Genomic DNA, 14871 nt, shown 5'->3' with positions numbered 1-14871 from the left:
TATGGATGAGTCAGCATTCCAGATGACGTGTGTGGCTGAGTCAGCAGCTGGAATGAGGTGTCCTTGTTGAGTCAGCAATGGAAATGACGTGTATCGACGAGTCAGCAGGGTAGATGACGTGTACCTGGTGAGTCAGCAAGGCAATGACGTGTACAGCGTGAGTCAGCAACGACAATGACGTGTGCCTCTTGACTCAGCAATGGCGATGACGTGTACGGATGAGTCAGCAGGAGGTATGACGTGTTCCTGGTGAGTCAGCAATGGCGATCACATGTACGCAGTGAGTCAGCAATGGCGATGACGTGGATGGATGACTCAGCAGGACAGATGACGTGTGAGCAGTGAGTTAGCAACGACGATGACGTGTACACGTGAGTCAGCAACAGCAAGGACGTGTACGCTGTGAGTCAGCAATGGCGATGACTTGTCCGTGTTGACTCAGCAATGGCGATGACATGTATGGATGAGTCAGCAGTAGCGATGACGTGTACGCGGCGAGTCAGCAATAACGATGACGTGTATGGCTTAGTCAGCAGCCGAGATTACGTGTACGTTGCTTGTCAGCGGAGGCAATGACGTGTGCGTGGTGAGTCAGCTCGTTGGATGACGTAGGCGTTGAGATGTTCTTGGTGAGTCAGCAACGACGATCAGGTGGCCGGATGAGTCAGCAAGGAGGATGACGTGTCTGTATGAATGAGCATGAAGTGTTACGTGTCGGAGATGAGTCAGCTGCAAAGTTTACGTGCCCAGGGTGAGTCAGCATTCAGGATGACGTGTCATTGGAGAGTTAGCAAGTAGGATGACGCGGTCGTGGTGAGTCAGCAGTAAGGATGACGTGTCGTGGGTGAGTCAGCAGTAGGGATGACGTGTCGTAGGTGAGTCAGCAAAGACGATGACGTGCCTTTGTGTTGACTCAGCATATTATGATGACGTGCCGTAATGACTCAGAATACAGCGTTGACGTGGAGGCGGACTCAGGGATGCACTATGACGTGTTACGTGATTCAGTAGAAACGACGGCGTGCAAGGTGACTAACCAGGTTCCACCAGGAAAAATTATCCGGTTACCCACTCCGCTCCTCTCCGCCGCCGCCGCAAAGAAGCCATTTCTTCTTCATCTGCTGTATTTCAATCACTTTACTTTTACATCGATTGCTCCACCCAATAATTGTATCCCAATTTCCCCAACTTCCAAACCCTAATTCTCAATTCTCTGTCGCTCAAACAATGGTTAAAGAATAATCATAATCATGTTGTTCCTCCCATCCAAACTCTAACTCTAGTTCCACAGCCTCACCGTTATACAAGAGGGTGGCTGAGTCGGCGAAATCATGGAGCTGCATCGGCGCCACCAGAAATCATGGAGCTGCGCGATCGCCTCGACTAGTTGCAGGCTGTTCCTGGGCACGAGCCCGTGCTTATTCGAGACACAACAAAGCTCAAGATCTACGAACCCCGCCGGCAACAAAAGCTGGAGACTCCGAATGTTGTCCTCTATCCATTTGATCGTCTTTTCATGAGATTTGTATATTGAAGGTAATTGTATGTACTCTTGCTTCATATTCAATAGAAGAAAAGCCCATTAGAAAAAAACAAAGGCTCTTGGCGAGGTGTGTGTCTTCATTTCTCTCTCCACTTACTCTCTTATTCTTCAACAGTATTTTTCCTCTTGCAACCTTGTTGAGAAAATGCAAGGGCTGAAGAACACTTTCTATTTCAGCTTTTTTATATTTCTAACAACGCCTAAATCGACACAAATTGAAATTTTGTATAGAATTACTACAAAGAACATCTGTTATGCTCTTGTGTGGACAGAATGAGGAGTCTACTTGGAAGTGAGCGTTGTGAAGCTACTCACCAAAGAAGCATTACACTATTTAACTTGCATCAATTAGCTTATCGTGCAAACTGGAGGAGGTTGTTTGAGGATATCCCAGAAAGGGATGTGAGCTTTCTTCAAAAGTTTAGGGGTTGTGGTACCATTTTTTTGTTTTGTTTTGGTTAAAAAGGTGTCTATTAATGTTTTCATTGTGGGGTAAAATGCAATTAGCCCCTGCTAATTAGAGAGTTCTTGTAATTTCTATAATGTAGAAAGTGAAGGAGCTGCACAGGCTATATTTTCTTGCAGATTTTGTAGATAATCACCATATGAGAAAGTGTGATTGAGTTTGCTAAACACTAGATCTAAGGCAACTATAATTCTATGGATGAGTATATGTTTTCCAAGTTTGAGATTGAAGAACTTCTACAGTCTGCATCTAAAAAGATAATAATGAAAGTATAATGTGGGATGCTCCACTCTCTCAGATAAGTCTACTCAAATAATGTTGCTTGACCTTATAATTAGTTTACAATGTAACAAATCAACCAAATCGAAGAGCAATATAAAATTTGGTATGTATTGAACTGAGTGAAGACATTTTATTTCAATTTTAACTTTTATATAAATTCAGTATTCAGTTCAATTTTGGTTTTTAGTTGTACTCAGTTTTATTTGGTTCTATTCAGTATTTTGTATCGAGTTGGTTGCAAAATTCTAGATTCATTTAATGTATGCATGTGAACATCATTCTAGAAGGGAAAAATATGTGAGAGACGAGTCACATGGAGACATCCCGCATATTGTCCAATCATGTTTGAAGTATTGTTATGGTTTGCATTCTCACATGCATAATGACTTTTTCCTTTCCACTTGTTAGGGAAAGCTTCAGCTCTCCAGGGTGATTGTAGACATGGTCTGCTAATCAAATTCAAGCTCATACTCCTGCCTGAGTTCATAAAAGGATTTATGAATTTTCAAAGCAAATGCCTGAAGTATTTCATTTTCAATCGCTTCCCCACAAAGAATTCTGGATCAATTTTTTCCAGGAGTTTATCTCAGATGGAAGGGACATTGGACTGTGTATCTTTACCAGTGACATTGAGAGGTGTTTCTCCATTTTGTATTCATGAACACGTCCTTGACGCACAAGCTACATCTTTTATTGAAGTAAAATATGGAGATTTTTTTTCATTTTCATATATTGATGGTTGGGTAATTGATCCCAAAACTCCATCTGCTCCTAGTTATGGCACTATATTGAATATCCAACTATCTTTAAACAGAAGCTACTTTTTTATATATCAACATATCTTAATCTTATTCTAACCAACGCCTGTGTCTCTGTAACTTCAGGGCTTGTTCTTCCAGACATGCATGCTTGTGGTTCACCTAGTTGAAGAGTATCCAGTCTGTGTCAGGTTGTCCTAATAGCTGCTCCTAAAGATGGTATGTATTTGTTATATTTTCCTATGAGTTCGTAGCTCTAATGTGAGTGCTAGGGGTGTCGTATATATCTCCGTAGTATACTGCCTCTCTGGCCAGGAACTCAACATTAGTTTAGAGTACCAAAGAGCCATAGTTCAAGTGGAACATATGTGATGATAGATTTATATTATGTATATCTATATCTATACTATATATAAAAGTATGAATCTCTCGTGTGTTTATTCTCATTGTGAAAATACTTTTATATCCTTAAATAATCTAAGTAATAAATCCAAATTAGTTTTAGAAGATAAAATTCTATCAAAAGAAGACTATTTAATAGTCCTAAATTCTAATGTCTCTAAATTATTTGGACATTAACGGTAAATACATTGGATTAAAAAAGTAACTAGACAAACAATGTATTATTATTTTGAGGGAACATTTGTACCCTTACTGGGGTATTCCTTTGGATTTTATTCCCATTTATGATATGGTCACAGGGATCAATTTTGGTAAGAAACTAGAGATTGTTGTTAGTTCACTTGCTAAAAGTGGGTTATGCGATCAAATCAATGCTGGATCTGATTCTCAGATAACTCAGTTATGGCTTATGAATACAATGTACAAACTTTTAGATATAAGGAATGTGACTTTGCTAGATTATTAGTGTTACAGGTCCTTGAGACTTGACATCACCGTCGACTTCCTCTGGCTTATCGTTGGCGCTCGTATTTAGGTTCCAAACTCAACAATGGCAACTAAACATGAGGGTTATGCTCGATGCAGTGACTTTTGGTTTGTCAAAAGAACGTCCTCGCATTATTTGACATTGATTGGGAGCCTCACTCTTCAAGCTACCACTTAAATGGTGAACTATTCTTTCTTGCATTTTTGCTTCACTTCTCAACCATTTAGTTCGGATGATAACCTTTCAATTCCTAAGACGACAAACAAAGGGGGATATGATCCTTCTAGCCACGGTTATCTGTGCAGAAGCTTTTGAGATCCTCCTAATTAAGTTGGTTGCATCCTATTAGACTGTGGCACTAGGGATATCCTTCTGCTTAAACTGTCATCAAAGAGTAATCACTTCTTCCTTCCTCCACTTAAACTGTACCTATCGATCCTTCTTATGCAGGGGACAACATCTATCGTGCTTGCTGGGCTTGTTGATTCGCTTACGCTGCTTGGCGGTAACTTGGCTGACCACAGATTCTTGTTCTTTGGTGCTGGATAAGTACCTCTACTCTTGATTTTCTCTTTTTCGTCCTCTAACTTCTAGCGGCTATGGAAGGAGGAATAATCAACATGACATAGAGCGGGCTAACCTGTTGATGATCTGATGAATATCTTAGGCAAATGAGGCACTGATGACTAATAAGTTTGCTTCTCAGAAAGATGAATATTGAACTCTCCATCCTATCTCCTTATTTCTTGTAATATCCACTCTAAGACCGAAAATCCATAATAAGTTCCAACCAATTTGGGCAAACGAAAATCTAATAAAAAAATATATGTGGAAAAACACGACCCTTTCCCCTAGATTGACATACCCTCATTTTAGTACTAATAATGACTATTTTCTGCACAACAGTGGAAGCTTTGGCTAGTCAATTAACACACGAACACTGTCATAAGGGAATGATTTTTCCTCCTTTTTCAATATAAGAAAGATCTCTGCTCATATTGCTGCAAATGTAGCTGCTAAAGCATATGAACTCGGTTTGTAACCCACCCTTGTACTATATATTTATCGACTCAAGACGTTTATTTTCTTTCTGACAAGGTGTTTGTATCGTTAGGTCTGATAACACGGCTGCCTCAACCTGCTGACTTGGTTAAGTATGCTGGAAGCTGCACGTACGCTTCAAGTTACAGAAGTTACAGATTAAGCTCCTGCTCATGATGTGCGTTGTTTTGAGCATGTTTGCTAACATTATGTATAATGTGTCTATATATGTGTGCCATAAGCTTCATCATGTTGTAAAATTTGTTCAGTAGGAATCCTGTTAGAGCATGTCTATATTGGTCGCAAAGAGTTGATAACGGCTGAAGATTTGGTTGTGGTGTTTAGTTATAGTTTGTAAAACGAATGTTTTACATCTTTGCATGGGGTGGAGACTTGCGCTGGATTGAAGAATACTGGAACATGATAGGAAGGAAAGAAAAACACAAGAAGCATATGAATAATTTTGTGTACCAAGAATTTCATTGTGTTCGTTTGACTTGCAAGTCGAGCGTTCTAAGTAGTAAGTGTTGACCATTGTGAAGGAATCGAAACAGTTTCGGGACATCAATAAGTAACGGAGGTGATAAAACAAAATATAAAAGGGATGAAATTTTAAGTTAATTGGGATATTCATGTATTTGCACAATAAATTAATTGATGTACGTCAAGTAGTGAAATCCTTCTTTGGTGAATGGCTTCAGAAAGCTCACCTCCAAATATACTCAGGTGTTATATCCACACAAGAGTAAAACAAATATTCTTTGTAGCACTTTTATACAGAACACCAGCGTGTGTTGCTTTAAGTCTTATTAGAAATTCAAAAGAGTGGAACTAGAAAAACACTTTTGAAGTGGAAAGTGTTCTTTAGTAAATCCTTGAATCTATTTCAAATTTTTAAGAAGAATGCAAAAAGAAAAATAATCTGAAAAGGAAAAGAGAAATAAGAGAATGGGGCAGAGAAATGACGACACACATCTTGCCAAAGGCTTGTTAATTGCCAACCATTCTCTCTATAGAATGAATCTTGGCCGGCTAAACATTCATCATGTCTTAGACAAGCTCTAGTCAAATACTTCATTATGTGATAGGACCTGGTGGTTCCTTGAGCTTTATAATAATTTGAATTAAATACATTTTAACTTTAGATGAGTAATTAATTAATTCAATCAATCAATTTTAAGTCCGCAATTTATGGTTTCTAATATTAATTAATCTAAAATTTGAATATTTATTAATTCAATTAATTAACACTTTTTGTTAATTAAATAGGATCACAATAACAATTCAATTATTTAAGTGATTATGTTAAACTCCTTTAGACTAATCCCCTCTCTCTCCTGGAATTAATTTAAAGATTAATTTTTCAATGCTGTTCGTATTTTGTATATGGGTTTGATTGGTTCACTTTCAATTAGTGTTGGGCTTGCTTATATACTATTTAATTCGACAACTAATTTGCTCTAAATTAATCAAATTATATTCAATTAATCACTATTTGGTTGACTCATTAATTTCCGCACATAACGGGTGACTACCTTACTAGTTTATTGAAAGATCAAAATATAAAGAAGTAACAATGGTTAAAAAAAAATTACTACTGAATTAAGTATAAACATTCTTACTATAACGCACACAAGACTGGAAATGCATTGCATAAGACCAAATCAAGTAATTTCGTATGCTAAAATTGATATATGCAATTTCTTTCACCTATTCATAATAATATATTTCTTAACCAAAGTAATATTCATAGTCAATCAAGACAAAAATATATATAAAAATAAATAAAAAAAAACTACCAATGCTATTTTGGAGAAGAGCCAAGTTGATTTCCTTAAAAGATTTGACCAAAAATGTATTCATACACATGCAGCGTAATATGATGGTCATAAAAACTAAATTGCCTAAAGCTTTGATCATATGCCTGTATCTTTAAGGTGTGAGTCAGCAAAGGAGTTTCAGAAGGCGAATTATTGAGCATCAGATGTTTGACCTGAAAGCTGTGGGTTATCAATAACCCTTTTAGGCTTCCAGTCAGATTCTTCCCGTGGCTGTCTCAAGGCAACAAAGTGAAGAGCGTCACTATGCACTTGGTAAATATGACACGCCCATGGGTAGGAGTCGGGTACCGACCAAATCTTTTGCTGTTCAAACGTTGTTTCTTCACAAATAGATTCGGTAATGCAGTACACAGAATCGAGTTCTGGCTCAGAAAAACTTGGCACGGCAACACATCCAAGAGCGACATAACCCTGAGGCGCACGAGGATGCCAAATTGATACGGGGCTTCTGTAGTCATCTAAACAATTTCGCCAGACCTACACCAAGTAATAATTTGAATATAATCATCTTTTGATTGTGGCCAAGCCAATTGAAACCATAGAGTTCTAATGAGACCACATTGTTGAGTTTCTATACCGAATTTCTGCTTATCCTCCAATAATGACTGTTAAAAATCTCAATCATAAAATTTAAAGAATATTTTACCAGGTCATAACCCACTGGAAAGGCAAACATCTCAGATTTACGATATATAGCAGCAACATTAGGAGGATGGCTGCCAGAACGAGCTATGTCCCCGATTGAGACATACCTGTGAAGCAAAGACTTTTAATTAATATGGTTAATGACACTACTGATGGTTGCCAAATGAAAGGAAAAAAACAGTTTTTTCACAATAATATCAGGAGTATGATTCAAGATCATATCAAAAAAAAAAAAAGTGTACAAGAAGCAGATCTAGAACGTAAAATTACGCAACAGGAGATTCAACCAACTTACGATGCAACAGAACTTTAGGTTACAGCATAATACGTTTCTTTACGACTTAAGAAGCTACCAACATACATGAAATAAAAACGATTCAAAACAGCACTGTCACAAGTTGCCAGTGACTAATGTGGAGATGCAAGTAAAATAACACTGTTGAGAAGATGGCAAATGACCTGCCCAGGAAAATTTTCCATTGGCATTGGAATGAATCCAACAAATTTCACAGGGCGGTGGGCGATGCTTAGTAACATTAACAATAATTCTTCAACATCGAGGAGGATACATTAAAAAGTAACATTCAAGAACAGGGAGGAAATGCGACATGTATGCTATTGCTTATGTAAAGAAGTTAGGGGATGTGAGCCCCAGGAGGACATCAGAACTCACCCATCGGGACAAACTGGCCGCCAGATGCTACAAATTTCATCACTGTCCAAACTCTAGCAGTACCAAAAAATGTTTAGAATAGAATATATATATATATATATATATATATATATAAATATATCCACAAACTAAACGCGGATTGACTCATCCATCAAGGTTGATATTACTCACCTGTTTTCGGCACAATGTGCACCGACCTTTTGATTCTCTGTCGCTGCTCCAAATCCTTGCAAAATTAATACTGTGTTCTACAAGTCTCTGCTCATTGGAGACGGAACCTGAAGAAGAAATCGTTGCTGATGTGATAATGGCTCTGTGCTGCTTATGAGATTCTGTTGCATCAACTTCATTCAAAGAAGATACATGTCTTTGGCCTGAGGGAACCTGTGGAAACAACAAATTTACATGGCACGATATAGTGCTTTATCAAATCAAACAGTAATTTGTTGGGAACTACAGACCTGTTTCATATAGGTCTGGTGTGCTTTCCACATCTTACGCACAACTGAGCAGACTCTAACTGCTTGTGGCTGTCCTTCCTCTGATATTTGTTCTGTATTGCACTTTATCACTCGAACGAAGCTTTCACCTCTCCTAAAGCTTTTCAGATGGATAATTAAATGAGAAGGGCTAGGGTAGCCAGCTTTGGCCAACTCCAGTGCCATCACTTCTTCCCATGGCACATCCCACATTATTTTGCAGGGCTTCTTATCCATCTTATCAGGGGCCACACACTACCCCATACAAGAAAGAACGCATCTCAATGTTAAATTAGAAACTATTATTCTAAGCAAAGGAGAGGATATGCTAAAGAATGAACAGAAATGCATCCAGCGATTACCTGCAGCAGCATGACTCGCCTATTAGTCACTAAGACAATCCGGTGATAGGGTACAACAAAATGCTCTTCATAGCAATCTGACCAGGCAAATTTTGATGGCTCTTTGAATATTTCAGTACATCCAAAATTCCGACTTGCTTCTGCAAGGTAAAGTATCATCTGAAACAGAAATTGAGAGGTCAGATTGTTCTAATTCCATATTTTGAAAACTCTCAGTGCCAGATTCATCATAGAACAGCTTATGGAGGACGAGGAGAAAGTTAATGTTGTCCAAATTAAACGCTAATCTTCTCTATAATGATAAGCTACATCAGAATTCCAACATCATCAGGACAGTCTCTTCATTAGGAAAATATGAAATTAATTCATCTGTTTGCCTTGCAAGAGCAAGAAGGCAGTTAAACTGATAGAGCACAAAGAAATTACATTGTTTGGTCTGAAGGGTGCACCATTGCCTTACAAAATGTGACACATATGACCTAGTATTTATAAATGTCAAGGCAATAAAAAATAGTAAAGTCAGAAATGAATTTAAGGAAACCATGACGAGATACCTGACCAAGTGCTTCTCTCTCCGAGTACTCTCGTAGTACGTTGTCAGAATGAAATACCCGTGGGTTCCGTATTCGCTGGAAGTCTCTCTTGTTATTTAGAATCTCTAAGAACCTGGAGCAACTTGCACCGATTCCATCAACAGTCAACGAGAAAAAATCTAATGCTCCACTCACTGGCTGTACAAAAAATCCCAGGAAAGCTTGTCCAAGTCCATGGGCAAGGCCAAGAAGACCATTCTGCCTAGCACTCTCCATAGGTTTCCTCACAACTCCTGACACTCCAAAAGCAAAACCTTGCGCAAGAGCTTCAGTTCCTTGTACAATTCCATCACCAACACCAGTAATCCTCCTTGACCACACCTGCATCCATTTCTTAACATCAGTAAGAACTTAATCTCCTGTCAATTCAGAAAATACTGGGACAATGTTACCTGCTTTGAACGAAGCTGAAGAAATTGCCCATCAGTTGAGAGCTCAGCAAAACCTTTGCTAAGAGACGCCAAAGTGGAGCTTGTCATGCCAAGGACATCTACAGAAAAAATTAAATGCAACGGATTATGGATAAGATCTCTCCATATGCGGTTTCCAATGGCCGATATCACAGCACTCTTCCGCAGAAATCTGTCTCTGTGCGTCACTTTCCGAAGATGAACCTGAAACAAAGGAACATATTCTGATAAAAGGTTCCCTGAATCTGGCAATTAATTTATGCATTTCCTCGTGTATAGTGCCAAAAAGAAATGGTTTTAAAAAACCAACTCATGCTCTACCAACAATTACACATCAGAAGCCATAATTTACAGTATAATAAATAAAAGCAATCCAATGAACGCAGAGGCTGTGGACACTTATAGGATCTAAAGATATTTCACAGGTAGTTAAATGATCAAGGACAGGATGCCAAACTGGACACCAGTATTCCCCGTCAACGTCTAGAAACATGCTTTGATATGTCAGAATAAATGCAGATCAAAAGTAATTGGACAATGGTTCCTGGATTCATACAAACAACAGTGTTTTTATCTCTGGACAAAGCTCATCCTCATGTATGCCTGTAGCATCAGTGGGATGATCCTTCCACTTCACAAGGAATCCCTGAGAGCATAATCGAGATGAACCAATCATTCCATCCTCTACAATGTCCTGAACAGCATTTTTGTGAAGGCGACCAAAGGTAACAGTCGTGACACAGTATTGGAAGGAGCGGCCTCGAAGAGAGCCAGAATCTATAGCCATTGAAGGAGGTCCAAAAGCACCCTTGATGAAGGGTAAAATCTTCAACACTAGAAATGGATCAATACCTACTCTCAAGGGAACAGTTCAAGCCAATAAGCACTAGCCCCAATTTTTTAGGACAGTTAAAATACCAATAGCCTGAGGTAGCACTCCCAGATGGACTTCATGATCATGATGAGGACCATTATATTCATCTACGTTAAACTATGCATGTACCTCAGCATTATAATCAACATTAATCATAACAAAGGTTTTTTTTTTTTTTTTTTTTTTTTTTGGGGGGGGGGGGTGGTAACCAGTAGCGACTAGAAAAGGATTCATGCTGGTAGATCTGTAGAACCATTACAAGCAAATTCGGCAATAAACAATAGCAATACCATGCTGCTTACAATGCACACAAAAACTATGTAGACTACGGTTTGCAGATCAAATTAGGATGATATGTGGACAGAACTTTAACTGGTCCTAAAAGGTTGCCAAAAGTATTTTTCGAATGACTTGAACTTAACATCCCTACCAGACTATTGATGTGGGCAGCCTAACAGATCACCTCTTGAATGAATAGCTTGGAAAAATGTGAACCATCACAAGATTTAATGCAGGGAATAAAATATGCTATCGTAGAAACAGGTATATTTTCGGAAACTGAACCTATTCAGCTTGCCTAGAACAGAGGTTTTATGGAGAAACCTAAATGCAGAATGGCCAGAGTGGAAACAACCCCTAGCGGAACTAAATAATAAACAACATGGCTTGGCATGTAACCACTAAAAAAGCTTCCATTTCAACAGAATAGGAACCTAATTGAAGAGCATTTTCATTTTCTTAAGGTGACCTTGTGTCTTACTTTTCCTAAAATATTTCCTAAGAAACTATCTAGTTTTCCAATTTCCCTAAGGAACTTCCCATTTTCTTTGGGGTTAAACACTCTTTACCCCCATCCACTATACTCAAAGTCCCATTCACCCTGCAAACCAGAAACTATCCACTATACTCAAAGTCCCATTCACCCTGCAAACCAGAAACTTGTAAATATAACACTTGCACAATTAAATTAATTAAGTGGCCAAGAGTACCCCCTAAAGCAACGCATATCTGTATGAACACAATATATTTTAATATTTTGCATATTAAATCAACACTAAATTATTTCTTCACTAGGAGAAAAATATAATCTTAATCAAAACATAGAAAGAGTAATTAGTAACTTAAGCAATGTAAATTCAATTAAACTAATAAATTAGTATAATATATACACAACAAATACTGATCTTGAAAATTTTATTTTGAAAAGAGGTTTTAACCAACTGACCAAATAAAATTTGCTCTTTACAAAAAATGAATAAATATATCCAGTCAAATTAGATATTTCATTTAAAATGATTGACAAAATGTTGCACATTTTTTAAAAAATATTACAAAAAAATGTTCTAATTTTTCATAAGATATATCTGAAAATGAAGATGCAATTATTCGTCTTCATCTAAAAATGTCAAGATTAAGTAGTTATTGACTTAAGCAAGAAGTAATAATAGCTCTTTAGGTTGTTTTTTTAGTATTTGATGTTTGAATGACTTGGCTTAATAATTTCTTTATTGTTATAATTAAAGTACATTATTTTTAATCCTAAAGATCTAGCACCATTAATGTATAAGGACACAATGAGTTTATGTACACATATAATCAACTTGGAACTTGCGATACTACCAGCAAATTGGAATAGAGTCTATCATGCACACTGAACTCTAATACTGCCATCGTGACACTAACTAATTAACATGGTTCGACTAAAAAGAACTTAGAGTTATGATGGACATAGTCATATCTCATGAGCTACCGTATGTCCCATGTTTCTCTAATTTTATATTTATTTTTTTTAATATTCAATGAACATAATCCATGTCTAAGATAGCGTGATAGTCTCCAGCATAAGTAGAATCTCGCTGTTTGGTATCATTCAGCAGTTTCTCGCCACTGTAATAGGATCTTGCTCTTGGGTTAGGACACCCCTGACATTTGGTGCTAGATGCATCACAGGCAACCGCAAAAACTGAAGAAAAATTAGGCCGCTGATAATTAGGTGCTTTAGTTATTTTTAACTTAATCCCCTCAAAACATCTTTCTATAAACTGGAGACAAACAAAATTCTCCCTTGACTCATAAATTAATGATGAGAACGCCAAGTAACTAAAATATGGGTGAAACATCTAAATGAGCTGGATCATGGAAAATACAGACCTCAAACACATCTTGGTTCTTCCTAGTCTTTGGTTGCAATCACCCTAAAGTAGCAATGATCTCGTTAGGGTCAAGAGAAACTACACATACAAATATAAAATAAGACCAGAGATTGCATGAATCAATATTTTCTTAATGTTAACACACAACTTAGAAACCCGAAGAGAAAGAGCACTTCTCTCAAATGAGTTAAGAGCGTTTATCTAACTTATCATACAAGAACATAAAATAAGACAACTATAACTTCTGAATGAAAAGTCCTAAGAGTGTCAGTCATAAACCATAAAGGTGCTGCAATATGACACAACCCAAAAGGCATTATCTCAGCAGCCTTGAACAAAGTCTTTTACTAAGAATGCCTGGTGTGAATCCTAATTTGATGATAACCTTGCTGCCAATTGATATTTGGAAAGAGGCAAGAACCAACTAAGTGAGCCAACATATCACCAATTCTAAGTATAGAAAATCTATATTTGATGATGATCTTGTATATGGATCTTGTTTAACAACAGCCATTCACTATGAACTATATTTCTTATATGTGAGGGCTAGGAAAGTAATTTATCATATATTATTCCTTTTCTTAGTGAAAAATTCACCATATATGGAGATACATGAGGTGGTTATTGTAAATTCATTCTTTGTTTAATTCGACATGTTTTTTGAAATGGACAGTTTTCTATTTTTCATATTTAATTTAGACATCAATCAACAAACAAGCAGCAACATCAGACCTGAATTTTAAATGCATTCCCAACAGCTGAAAGAACAGGGCCCCATACACCGAGAAGACCGTGTGGCCTTTGAGCTGGTGCAGTCTCCAAAGTGACCTTCAGCCTCACCTCAGAAATGTCAATCAAGCTGCAACGACAGGGAAAAGGAGTTACTACAAATTAATATTAACAGATAGAATTAGGAATTCCAGCAAACAGCATTCATGGAAAGATACCAGCAGCAGGAGGCTGCTAATGAAAGCACCAGATAAAGAGCTATAGAAATTTATTTCAAGTAATCGATACTTACTCTACACGTATTTCAGGATCAACTTGAGTGACGCTGGAATTTTTAGGAATGCGATCTAATTGGAGATTGTTGAAGAAATCTACCAAAGCCCAGATGATTGGCTCATGGATGCTAAGCCTCCAACTTTTATCAATTACCTGTCAGATAATAAAAGGATTAATAATACCCTTTGTGAGACTATACTCAGAAATTACTTCAGCTCAGTACTGAAATATCTTCAGGACATTACCCGAATATAAACATAAGGGTAAATCTGGAGACCATCAAGGTTTTCATTGCGTACTGTTACAGTCATCTTGAACACTGGATGATGCACATCGGGAGTCTGTTCCGGTGCTAGAAGTACAGGCATTACTGTCAGGGGGAGCTGATTGTCTAGCTGGATGTAACCGAGAATAAGTTTGAACCTGGTGAAGGAAAAAGCAAAGCAATGTATAACCAGTCAACATAGAAGCACTCAAGGTATTGTTTATGCATATAATTGGATCAGGATCACAAATCTGCTGCACATGACAGAGAAAAATGTGACTAAACATTTGGCTAAGGAAAGAAATGAGGCATGCCATTCATAAGCAGATATCATTCACTATGCTGCCGACAAAAGAGTTGAGATCAGAGGCAAACTGGACACTACAAGAAATGTTTATGTAATTTGATGAGCACACAACATAAATTTTTTCAGAAAATAATGAACCAACAGTGGCGAATGGAAATGGTTAAGAAACCGTGTAATTTGTGATTATGCACTTAATGAATAGTTCATAATTTGGTTTCTTATAATTTGAAAGGAATAATTTCTTTCAACAATAATTTTCACATGCTGGAACCTGACCTATAAATA

The 14871-nt window shown here is 37.5% G+C and overlaps 1 protein-coding gene and 1 long non-coding RNA gene across 8 annotated transcripts in view; one reads left to right on the top strand and one right to left on the bottom strand.

Moving 5' to 3' along the window:
• Window positions 1-621: 621 nt before the first annotated feature.
• Window positions 622-5482, top strand: LOC105155976 (uncharacterized). 7 transcript variants are annotated; one of them, XR_002286641.2, is made up of 6 exons: window positions 622-1536; window positions 1816-2927; window positions 3176-3268; window positions 3918-4118; window positions 4389-4972; window positions 5053-5482. It is a non-coding gene; the product is annotated as an uncharacterized LOC105155976 (long non-coding RNA). The 7 variants fall into 7 exon arrangements; XR_016064031.1 differs by having other exon boundaries at window positions 926-1970; window positions 2700-2927; XR_002286643.2 differs by having other exon boundaries at window positions 927-1945; window positions 2700-2927.
• Window positions 5483-6670: 1188 nt separating this feature from the next.
• Window positions 6671-14871, bottom strand: part of LOC105155975 (pleckstrin homology (PH) domain-containing protein) — a 64954-nt gene continuing 56753 nt past the window's right edge. Inside the window, exons 54-64 of the mRNA XM_088877708.1 lie at window positions 14260-14437; window positions 14031-14167; window positions 13742-13868; window positions 9965-10186; window positions 9534-9893; window positions 8980-9138; window positions 8600-8872; window positions 8310-8522; window positions 8139-8191; window positions 7467-7572; window positions 6671-7297 (exon numbers count right to left, since the gene is read on the bottom strand). Of these exons, the coding sequence (XP_088733834.1) occupies window positions 6950-7297; window positions 7467-7572; window positions 8139-8191; window positions 8310-8522; window positions 8600-8872; window positions 8980-9138; window positions 9534-9893; window positions 9965-10186; window positions 13742-13868; window positions 14031-14167; window positions 14260-14437 (2176 nt within the window). The 3' untranslated portion in view covers window positions 6671-6949. The remainder of the gene's footprint in view (window positions 7298-7466; window positions 7573-8138; window positions 8192-8309; window positions 8523-8599; window positions 8873-8979; window positions 9139-9533; window positions 9894-9964; window positions 10187-13741; window positions 13869-14030; window positions 14168-14259; window positions 14438-14871) is intronic.

The sequence above is a fragment of the Sesamum indicum genome, linkage group LG2 (assembly GCF_026168435.1).
Source record: "Sesamum indicum cultivar Baizhima isolate 11 linkage group LG2, ASM2616843v1, whole genome shotgun sequence".
Lineage (NCBI taxonomy): Eukaryota > Viridiplantae > Streptophyta > Magnoliopsida > Lamiales > Pedaliaceae > Sesamum > Sesamum indicum.
This window is presented reverse-complemented; position numbering and strand designations above follow the sequence as displayed.